The 11,496-nt window shown below is 34.0% G+C and overlaps 2 protein-coding genes across 4 annotated transcripts; one reads left to right on the top strand and one right to left on the bottom strand.

The window, feature by feature from the left end:
• Positions 1 to 4,541: 4,541 nt before the first annotated feature.
• Positions 4,542 to 6,806, top strand: LOC111437498 (bidirectional sugar transporter SWEET7-like). Its single transcript, XM_023075498.1, has 5 exons — positions 4,542 to 4,655; positions 4,747 to 4,783; positions 4,856 to 5,234; positions 5,475 to 5,594; positions 6,290 to 6,806. The coding sequence occupies exons 1-5, from the start codon at positions 4,613 to 4,615 to the stop codon at positions 6,452 to 6,454; spliced, it is 744 nt and encodes a 247-aa protein (XP_022931266.1). The 5' UTR covers positions 4,542 to 4,612; the 3' UTR covers positions 6,455 to 6,806.
• Positions 6,807 to 7,625: 819 nt separating this feature from the next.
• On the bottom strand, positions 7,626 to 11,496 carry LOC111437584 (protein NLP6-like). Of its 3 annotated transcripts, none has more exons than XM_023075618.1 (5): positions 11,075 to 11,496; positions 10,281 to 10,864; positions 10,085 to 10,132; positions 9,014 to 9,986; positions 7,626 to 8,933 (listed from the first exon to the last, which is right to left on the bottom strand). In XM_023075618.1, exons 1-5 carry the CDS (start codon positions 11,340 to 11,342, stop codon positions 7,792 to 7,794), a joined length of 3,015 nt encoding a protein of 1,004 aa, XP_022931386.1. In that variant the 5' UTR covers positions 11,343 to 11,496; the 3' UTR covers positions 7,626 to 7,791. The 3 variants fall into 3 exon arrangements, with proteins under 3 accessions (XP_022931386.1, XP_022931387.1, XP_022931388.1); XM_023075619.1 differs by having other exon boundaries at positions 9,014 to 9,956; XM_023075620.1 differs by having other exon boundaries at positions 10,281 to 10,874; positions 11,075 to 11,160.

Below are 11,496 nucleotides of genomic sequence, written 5' to 3'. Positions count from 1 at the left end.
ATACGACGGTTAATATAGATTAGAGATAAATATGAAAATAAAATAAATAATAACATTGATAGAAAGAATAATGTGATCACTAACTGTATAGTTAAACATGAATAAAATATGTTAAAAGGACTCGTATTGATATATGAAGACTAGAAATGGATCGTTATATTTAATTTATATATCTAATAAAGTCTCCAGATATAAATAATTTTTTTTCTTACTAAAATAATGAATTTTCTCCTGAAATTTATTACATAAAAATTTGAAAATTTTTATTTCCAAAATAGTTGAAGTTGTAAATTAACAACCCTTGTTAGTTGACTTGCTATTTTCTTGAGGTTTCTAATTAAGTATAAATGTTTTATGTTATATATATATATATATATATATATAGTTTTTTTTTTTTTTGAACTTATAATTGTTTACTCACAATTTTCTAATAAAAAAATTTCAATTTTATTAAAGAAATATTTAAATTCTTAACTAAATTCTAATATATATATATATATATATATATATATATATATATATATATATATATATATATATATATATATATATATATATATATATATATATATATATATATATATATATATATATATATATATATATATATATATATATATATATATATATATATATATATATATATATATATATATATATATATATATATATATATATATATATATATATATATATATATATATATATATATATATATATATATATATATATATATATATATATATATATATATATATATATATATATATATATATATATATATATATATATATATATATATATATATATATATATATATATATATATATATATATATATATATATATATATATATATATATATATATATATATATATATATATATATATATATATATATATATATATATATATATATATATATATATATATATATATATATATATATATATATATATATATATATATATATATATATATATATATATATATATATATATATATATATATATATATATATATATATATATATATATATATATATATATATATATATATATATATATATATATATATATATATATATATATATATATATATATATATATATATATATATATATATATATATATATATATATATATATATATATATATATATATATATATATATATATATATATATATATATATATTAAATATGGATTAAAAAAATGAACAATGAAGTAAAAATATTGGTGAAAATAGGATTTATAAACTTAATTTTAAAAATTAAATTTAAAAAATCAAATAATTATTTAACAAGAAAATATTCAAAAACATTAATGCACGACCAAAAAAACCTAGATCTAAATTAGGGTTAGGTATTCACTATTAAGAAAAGTAATTTTTGTAACGTTTTTTTTTTAATTATTAATTTTTAAATTCCTCCAACCCATTCTAGAAGATTAATCACAGAATCAACTACGAAAATACTTTAAAATAAATAAATAAAAAGTAAAATCTTAAAAATATTCTTAAATTGTATATATTTAATATTTTTTTGCTTTTTCATTACGGTTCATGCATGCAATAACATTATAATAAAAAAATAATAATAATAACGGACGTTTCAATCGTTGTAGTGGAAGGCCGATTAAATTCCAATATTAGCTTAACTCATTAATTAATTACCTTCATTTTACCGTTAATCGAAATTAGCATATTAGTTATCAAATTAATATTATAACACATCTACATTATTATATAGAAAAAAAAATTAAGGAATTATTTATTTTTACCATATTTTTGAAATTTTAACAATTTCTCTAAATATTAATTTTCTCTGTATATTTTAGAAATATATACAGGAGAATAATTGGAGGGTTTAAAAAAAAAAAAAAAGGAAAGGTAATATAAAATGTACTTTTTGTTGCATGAAGAGTGTAGATTAAATATTGGGAATATAATTCATCACTAAGAAAACAAAATAAAAAAGAAAAAAGAATATAAATAGAGAAAAAAAGCATATATTCATAATAATGGAGGGAAAAGATTGACGAACCTTTCAATTCCACTAAATCATGATTTGGATTCCTCTCTTACTATGGAATTATGCTTTCGAATATTAAACTTTAATGTAACACATGTATTTGTTTCTTTCTCACACACCCCCAAATAATAATAATATTATTAAATATTCATTATTTTTCGCTCCATAATACAGATTAATGTCCGTCTAATAATCATTTACTTTCATATATTCTTATTATCTTACCCGATGTGATATATTCTTAGAAAAAATTATACAAGGTCATAATTTTATTAAATTCGAACATTTATATGAATGGTTTAGGTTTTGTTTTGTAATGGGGTTTATTTAATATTTATTTTTTATTTTTGGGTTATAAATAATGGATAATGATATTGGGTTGAATTAAATGGGATAAATAAAATGTTATTTAATTAGAGATTTATAATAAATATGGATGCATCTTGACATTTTGACGTTGATTTGATATAAAGGAGTGATTCTTTTGATCATAACATAATTTGTATTAATTAAAAGGAAGAAAGCTTTTTGAAATAAGAGATTATGGGTTCCAAAATAATGGAAATAGACTAATGCCAATTTGGCATTATTATAATTCTTTTTTTTTTTTTTTAATTTAACGAAAAAAAAAATACTTGAAATTGTGCTTTTAAAAAAAAGGTTCTCTTCCAAAAAAGAAAAAGAAAAAGAAAAAATTCAAACTTTTTAAGACTGGTTTCAAAATATTTTTGTTTTTCATTTTTAATTTTTAATTTTTTAATTTATTTCAAAGCATATATAGAAAATGAAGTTTTTAAATTAAAAGAGTTTTTTTTAGTGGTTTGAAAGAAACAATCTTCTTATATGAGTCGAAAATAAACATATTATCCGCAATAGAAACATAATTGATAGGTACTCTTTTTTATCGAGATTAGAAATTTAAATCTTTGATTTTTATCGTACGTTAACAATAAGATAATCATATAAGGTAACCAATAACGGGTCTTCTCTTAATAAAAATAATCTCTTTTAAATATTAAGCTGTGAGACTCCATGTCGATTAGGGAGGGGAACAAAACATTTCTTATGAGAGGAGTGTGAAAACATCTTCTTAGACGCATTTTAAAACCGTAAGGCTAACGACAATATGTAACAGGCCAAAACGAACAATCTCTATTAGACTTGGGCTGTTACAAATAGTATCATAGTCAAACACGGAACGATATGTCAGTGAGGAGGCTGGGCTGCATCTAAGGGAATGGATTGTGAGATACCACATTTGTTAGAGAGGGAAGCGTTTTAAAATTGTGAGACTAATAACGATACATAACGGATCAAAAGAGGCCGTATCTCTTAAGTGTGAACTTGAATTATGATACCTATATATTTATAACGGTACAAAATGTTGATTAGGAATTGATACCTTAGATTGTTTGATTGAACTTCTCAATGGTCTTTTAAAGAGCTGTTTGAATATTGAATTGTAATTTGAACAGTTGAAATTCCAAAAAAGGATTTGGATATGTTGGAATTAATTTTAGTGGGGAAAATAGGACAACATTGATGGGATTATCAAATTCTCTCCTTTCTCTCTCCATCTTACCTCTTAGGCATCCAATTAGGTAACACAAAAAGCTACATCTATTTAACACTTACTTCCTTGTCATTCTACTATTTCCGAATTTTTCATTCACCTTTTTGGGTTTAAACACTACTTTCATATCTCGACCCTCGACTTTCGTCCATTTTGATCTTGAACGAGATAAAAACGAAAAACAAATGAACCAAAATGACATTTTAACCGTGCCCAGAAACCGAAATGAACAAAAGTTGAAAGTACATGTGAGATCTCATATCAGTTAGAGAGAGAGGAATGGAGCATTCCTTATAAGGTAAGAGTGTGGAAAACCCCTTCCTAATAGACGGTTACAAATGGTATCAGAGCCAGATATTGGGCGGTGTGCCAGTGAGGACGCTGGCCCCCAAGAGGGGTAGATTACGAGATCTCACATGGGTTGGAGAGAGGAACGAACCTTCCTTATAAGGTAATGGTGTGGAAAACCTCTCCTTAACAGACTGTTACAAATGGTATCAGAGTTAGATATTGGGCGGTGTGTCAGTGAGGACGTTGGCCCCCAAGAGGGGTAGGTTGTGAGATCTCACATGGGTTGGAGAGAAAAACAAAGCATTTCTTATACGGTAAAAGTGTAGAAAACCCTTTCCTAATAGACTGTTACAAATGGTATCAGAGCCAAACATGGGGCGGTGTGTCAGTGAGGACGCTTACCCCAAGAGGGGTAGATTGTGAGATCCCACATCGGTTAAAGAGAGGAACGAAGCATTCCTTATGAGGTTAGGGTGTGGAAAACTTCCCTCTAACAGACGTATTCTAAAACCGCGAGGCTGATGACGATAGATCAAAATGAACTAGAACTGATAGGTTGATATAAAGGTGGGTGTGGTAGGGCCCATGAAATGTCCATGCAATGAATATAAGAGTTTATAAAAAGGTGAAGCTTGAAGCAGCTAGCATGTAGTAGAGTCAAACCCATCTCTCTCTCTCTCTTTAAAGGTCTCTTCTTCTTTTCACTCTCTCCTTAACAATGGCTTCTTTGGAGCTTGCTCGAACAGTTGTGGGTATCATAGGTGAGCTTATTATTGCAAACAAACCCCAAAAAAAGCTTCCCTTTTGCTATCATTTCATTCATATCTTTACACCATCTTTTGTTTTCTGCAGGAAACATCATAGCACTGTTCTTGTTCTTGTCTCCAGTGTAAGAATTACCCTTTTCCCACAAAACCCTAATTCTCTACATCATTGTGTTTATAATTGATTTCATTTTCAGGCCGACTTTTATCACGATATGGAAGAAGAGATCAGTCGAGCAGTTCTCGCCGATCCCATACCTCGCGACGCTTGTGAACTGCCTAGTTTGGGTGCTCTACGGCCTTCCATTGGTGCATCCAGGAAGCCTTCTAGTCATCACCATTAACGGAGCTGGAATCCTAATCGAGCTCACTTATATAATCCTCTTCTTCGTCTTCTCCGACCGGAAGAAGCGGGTGAAAGTCGTGATCGTGTTGCTCATTGAGCTCGTCTTCATCACGCTCCTGACCCTTCTGGTTATGCTCATCTTTCATACTCATACCAAACGATCCATGGTGGTTGGAACTATCTGCATTCTCTTTAACATTGGCATGTACGCTTCTCCGTTGGCTGTCATGGTTGGTTTCTCTCTCGTGACTGTTCTAATTCGAATTTTTAATCTTTCGATCGATTATATAATACTTTAATTGACAAAAACTCGTCTTATAAAAAGACTCGAAACATACTAAAAGTTTAACTCATTCTAAATATCCGAGAACTTTTAGTACATGAGCATAACTGGACGTCAAATTCTCATACCCTATTTGTTGTACTTCATATGATCATGTTAATACTGAAATTTTTTTCGTGTGTTGCAGAAATTGGTGATTAAAACAAAGAGTGTGGAATATATGCCTCTATCCCTCTCGGTTGCTTCGTTCGCCAATGGTGTGGCTTGGACTATTTATGCTTGCCTCCCGTTCGACCCTTATATTTTGGTAACTACTCGTTTTTCCAACTCAATATCTAACCCTAATCTCGAGTTAATTTGAGTTGGTTTAAGTTAGTATTCTATGCTTTAAGTTAAGAGGTCAAAAGTTCGAATCTCCAATCTCAAATATTAAAGAATTTATGAGTTCGAGTGTTGAAAAAGAACATTAGCCTAAAATTGATTCGTGGATTTTTATCTTTTTTTTTTTTTTTGAGTATTCTTTCAAGAAATATTTGATTTTTCTTTTTTATTTTCATTTTATTCTCTCCCACACAAATAGAGGCGACATAAAAAGAAAAAGGTTTGAAATTCTTTTAACTTAAAATATGAAAATTTGAGGGAAAAGGAAGGAATCATTATCCTAATGTTTCTTTTGAGTTAATTAAAAAATAAATAAAAACATGCATGTAATGTTTGTTCTTACAATTATATCCATTGCAAATTTATTATGCTTTTTTAAATATTTATTTTCTATAAATGTGTGAGGTCAAGGTTATAGATACGCATCCTACGAACAAAAAATTAAAAAATTAAAAAATTAAATTTATGGATATGGAATTAATTAGCCATAAAAGTTGGATTATTTTTAAATAAAGGTTAAAAAAGGGAATATAGCCCACATGAATTATTATTTATTTATTTATTTATTTTGTGAATATATAATATTTTATTGAATAATGTTCAATAATTGAAACTTTTCAGATTCCAAATGGGCTGGGCACACTGTTTGGGCTGGCCCAATTGATACTCTATGCCAGCTTTTACAAATCAACGAAGCTCCAAATTGAAGAAAGGGAAGCTAAAGGGCAGGTGATTTTATCAGAGGTGGTCACCAATGGAAAAGTGTTAGAAGAAAGACAGCATTGAGAGTGGGAATGGTAGAGCTCAGGTCCATGGAGCTTGATGGACTCGAAGCATCTCCACCGTCCATCTGTCACTTTTTTATAATGTTATACAGATATATAAAACAAAAAAACAAAAATTGTGTTTTAAATATTTTAGCAAACTCCTAATGTTTTAATTTGGAGGGTAATAACAGATGGTCACTGCACAGACCAGTGGCAGATAATTGGCAACCTCGTATAATGCCATGTTGAGTGTTGTTTTTTTTTTTTTTTTTTTTTTTTTTTCCCCTTTCTTTTTGGTCCAGCCTTTGTTTTGTGTTCAATATATGTATGTTGGAGAAGCTTCAATGTATGAAATCAATGCCTTTTTTGTAATTCTCGAGTTCGTTCAGTGGATTGGATCGTCTTCCAATTGGTAAAACTCATTCAAAACTTGTATGAACAACCGCACAAAGATCCTCGATGTAACAGTCCAAGTCCACTGCCAGGATATTGTCATATTTGGGTTTTTCCTTTCGGACTTTCCCTTAAGATTTTAAAACGCGTCCACTTGAGTGAGGTTTCTGCACCCTTATAAGAAAACCAATGTGGGATCTCACAATTCACCCCATTGGGAGCCAGCGTCCTTGCTGGCACACTGCTTAGTGTCTAGCTCTAATACCATTTGTAACCTGCTAGCGGATATTGTTCTTCTTGGGCTTTCCTTTATGGGCTTCCCCTCGAGATTTAAAAACATGTCCACTATAGAGAGATTTACGCACCCTTATAAGAAATGTTTCGTTTTTTCTCTCCAACCAATATGGGAACTCATAATCCACCCCCTTGGGACCTAGCGTCCTCACTAGCACACCACTTGGTGTCTAGCTCTAATATCAATTATAACAGTCCAAGTCTACCATTAGCAGATATTGTCATGACCTTCTCCTCAAGGTTTTAAAACACGTCTACTAAAGAGAGGTTTCCACACCCTTATAAGAAATATTTCGTTTCCCCTCTCCAGTCAATGTGGGATCTCACAATCGACATCAAGAAGTTCAAGTTCAAGCCGAAAATCATTTCTAAGCTACGATCCTAGCAACAATCTAGATGTCTATATTCAAGTGATCGATGCTAAGTTTTATATCGTTTTCTCGATGCCCAACACCACGTTCTTCTCATAAACAGATCATATTTGACAAAGAAGAAGAAGAAGAAACAAAAAAGAAGAGAACGAGTGCAATTAATAGGAAAGATTTTATACAGTTTGATCAAAATAATATCAATACCTAAGATCTAAATCTTGGCTTCCTAATACAATATAATATATATAGAGAGACAGGAGATGTCAACAAATTTTTGATATCTACAACCCCAACAGCCTTACTCCCCAGTACTCTCACAAGAACTCCCAAGATTCACACTTATATCATGAACCAACAATCTTATTATATTGCTACCTGATGACTTCGATATCTCTACGCACTCTTGCAGGTCTGCATCGCACGCCATAAGAACCCATTCTCGATCATCGTCCATGTATTTGATATCGAACGTACCCACCTCCATTTTCAATCTCTTTGCCACTTCTTCTCTTAACTCCACAATACCCGAACTCAACGGAATTCGAAACCGAATGATATCTTCCTTATAACTCGCCTTGATAGTCATCCTTCTTGCTTCTTGCCCTGCTGACATATAAGGGACTGTGTGACAAACAGAGTCCATAGGTTGTCTCAGAGCTATATCAGGAGGGTTGGACCAACAAAACTCAGGTACTTGCTCGTCGAGAACAGCATCGGCCACCGAAGCGCAAAGATTTCGTAAGTCCTTGGAACTACCTGCATCCGCAATCAGCATTCCTCCAAATGCTTCCTCAGTAGGCTCAACCATTACGAGCGTATCCGGGATCGGACGAGCTGGTGCTGATATGTTCAGTTTATCGATCGGATGGAATGCTACTTCAGGAGATTCTCTTCTAACACATTGTTCTTGCTGCTGAGGAATAGAAATGGGATTATTAGCTACACCACTGTCGTTTGCAGGACTACCTTGGCATGAACCATGAGAAGTAGGTGTCCCGACGCTCTCTTCCCGTGATCCACTCCCCGTTCTATAATTGCTCAAACCATTTCCAAACCTCGGCAGATATCCGTTTTGTTCGTGGATTGGTTCTTCGGGACTCAACACTCCCCTATGTAATTGATCTTCCAATCTAGCCCATGTGTCGATTGTCTGTCCTTCCGAGGTGTTCGTTTCTTTATGTTGTGGATCAGATGGTTGGGAAGCAACAAAGTTTTGCTGATTAGACCCTTCCGGAGTTAAAGGATGAGAACTCGAACTAACGGTAACAGGAAGAGGACTCGTAGCTAGAGATGATATCCCGAATGCTCCTTCGGCCCCTTGAACCGATTCAATTACGCGCTTTAGCTTTGAAAGTGAACGATTGACCTTGTTGATTTTCCGAGATGGCCACCGTGAGATCCCGTGTTGCCTACAGATACGCTTCATTGTCGTGGGACAAACTGTCAAAATGGAAAAAACAAGATAGATAGGATAAGCAAGCACACTTTTGTAGCCTTTAACTACAGAATCAACAACATACCGCCAAGGCTTTTAGCAGCATCCTTAAGACTGCCAGCAAAATATTGTTGAAGAACCTCGAGACTAATCGATTTCTCAGCTTTTCCACGCTTTCTTTCCGACGTCTTTTTTACTTCCTTACTCTGTGGACAAGGAGCAGGGTTGTGGCTTTCGTCGTCCCGAGCGCTATTGTTTTCGTCCTTTGGAGTATCGTGAACCATTAAAGATTGCTGCTGCAGCTTTTCTAATGCAACTACCTCTCCTGCATTTGGCATGGCATCAGAGTGAGGAGGCAATTCCATAGGTCGAGGAATTTGAATATATTCAATTCTCGACTCGAATCCTCCATTTCTCGACACTTGAATGATCTCGACAAGTCCTTCCTCGTCCTTAAGGTTGATTCCTGAAGCAACTTTGAGAGTGTAGAAATGCTGCTTCATTGTTGCCATCAATGCACCCAACAAAGTCTTTTGTTCCTGATAATCGACAATGCTCGGTGGCAGGAAAAACTCTAGAATGTACTCATCGTCTCCAGTAAACGTGCTTCGTAAACAGATCGAAAAACAGCTCTTTAATCCGAACATGAGTGCATAATGTACCAAAGGGTACTCAGTCTTGGAGAATTGAGTGATATCTCCACAAAAACATGAGCTGTGGGATAAAAACGCTCGCCCAGAAACACCTTGACCCTTTCGTAAATGATGTTCTAAACATGCGTCACGAAAACCCCACATGTGAGCATCGACAACATACGACGCTACTTCAGTTGCAGACATACAAATCCGTCCCATGCAACTACCATCAAAGCTAGTACAGCTTTTCTTCAAACCTCCACCGTAAGCGAGCACATTTCGGTGCCTGCACGGAACCCAGGTTTGAGCCAATGGTAAGTTATGAGTTTCGCATACAACTGTGAGTACCTCCAAAATTTCAGCCAGTGCATTCTGTCGACCTTCGTTGCAAATCTGGTTTGAAAAGCATTGCGAAGTATGTATCTGTGAGATCGAGCAAGAAAAAAACCAAACTAGACAATATTCATCATCCGAAATGGAATCAAACACGAGTTTCATACATATAACTTTTCGTCACTGACCTGATTATTTGGATGATCCAAAATCTCTGAACTTTTTAGATTCACAGCCTGCAACAAGAAAAGAGTTTCATAAAGTTAGCAAAACATTTATGATGGCTAAACATGTCATGTCCTTCGTCCAATACAATCGAGATCAAGAAGCGTTAACATGAACACACAACACTTGTTAAGACATGATAGAAGATGAAACTTAAACCTCAAGAGCTTTGCAGACTTTGTCCACCTCGGGTGCATAATTGATCTTTGGTGAGGTCATGATAAGCTCAAGAACACCGAGACAAGACTGCCCGGACGGGTCAAAAACAGGCAAAGCCAAAGTTCCTTGAACATTGTAGTGAAGAGCATGACTAAGTCGAGGGTACTCCTTGCTTGAGTAATACTGCACATTTGGAGTCCATTCAGGCAACTTTTGCTGGAAAACACGACCAGGGAGACCAAGATATCCATCCTGGTCGGGCTCCAAAGAAAACATAAAAGTCAAAGAGGCCATCCTATACTGATGAAGTCCATTGCTCTGTGAATCAAGGACGAAGGGTTGGCCAGAAGTTGAAAGTACAAGTTTGCCACCACTTTTTACGGGCGCCCAAACCTGAGCTAGAACATGCTGGTCGGAGGATTCCTTAATGTATCGAAGAGCCTGTGCCATTTTTTCTTTGATTAAGCAATACCCATCTGGATTCTCCGATGGGATTAGTCCCCATGATGAAGATTGAACTGGAAGAATTTTGAACTTGTGATTCTCGGACGGCTTTTGTGGTACAGAATTGGAATTGGAAGTACCTGCTCTCAGCTGTACAGTTAAGCCATTTTAAATAGAAAAGAATCCTCCTAATATGAACTACAACTCACAATGACAAGATTCAAACACACAGAAAACTAAAATCCAGAAACCCCACGAAGAAGCATAAACATAAAGGTACTCAAAGCTCCATGGAATCGAGAAAACAAGAAATTAGAGAAAAGGGGGTAAAAAATGGAATGAAAACTGACCAAGAACAGAGCAGGTAGAGGCAGGAAACTTGGAATCGTCGTCGTCGTCGGGTTCGGAGAAGGCCCAGAGAGGGGAACCGAGATGATCGGAGGTGGAAACGAGAAAAGGGGACATGGGGTTGGAAGCGAATGAAGGGATTTGATCCAAGGACCAAGGGAAGTCCAAGTCGAGATCGAAATCCATGAGCTGGGTCCGGTCGTCGGGGGCGGAGCGGTGGGTGGATTTGGGGAAAAGGGTGGATGGGTGATTGGAATCGGGCTCGGTCATGGCGATTTAGGGGTTCTTGTCGGAGAAGGCCACCGGAAGGTCGGAAATCTGATGGGGTTGTGTGTGTAAAATGATGGTGAGGGGGAGAGGAAAGGGGAGGGAGAGGTGGTGGTTGATTGGGGAGTGTGATTCCATCGAATCCAACAACGAGTTG

This window comes from Cucurbita moschata, unplaced genomic scaffold (assembly GCF_002738365.1).
Source record: "Cucurbita moschata cultivar Rifu unplaced genomic scaffold, Cmos_1.0 Cmo_Scf00064, whole genome shotgun sequence".
NCBI lineage: Eukaryota > Viridiplantae > Streptophyta > Magnoliopsida > Cucurbitales > Cucurbitaceae > Cucurbita > Cucurbita moschata.
This window is presented reverse-complemented; position numbering and strand designations above follow the sequence as displayed.

Bases quoted from the DNA above. Each gene is read 5' to 3' on its own strand.
- LOC111437498 (XM_023075498.1), top strand. From the start codon at position 4,613: ATGGCTTCTTTGGAGCTTGCTCGAACAGTTGTGGGTATCATAG. The intron at 5,235-5,474 runs GTTGGTTTCTCT...CGTGTGTTGCAG, and splicing joins CTTCTCCGTTGGCTGTCATG to AAATTGGTGATTAAAACAAA. The intron at 5,595-6,289 runs GTAACTACTCGT...GAAACTTTTCAG, and splicing joins CGTTCGACCCTTATATTTTG to ATTCCAAATGGGCTGGGCAC.
- LOC111437584 (XM_023075618.1), bottom strand. From the start codon at position 11,342: ATGACCGAGCCCGATTCCAATCACCCATCCACCCTTTTCCCCAAATCC. The intron at 10,865-11,074 runs GTCAGTTTTCAT...AGCTGAGAGCAG, and splicing joins CTCTACCTGCTCTGTTCTTG to GTACTTCCAATTCCAATTCT. The intron at 8,934-9,013 runs GTATGTTGTTGA...CCATTTTGACAG, and splicing joins TGCTGCTAAAAGCCTTGGCG to TTTGTCCCACGACAATGAAG.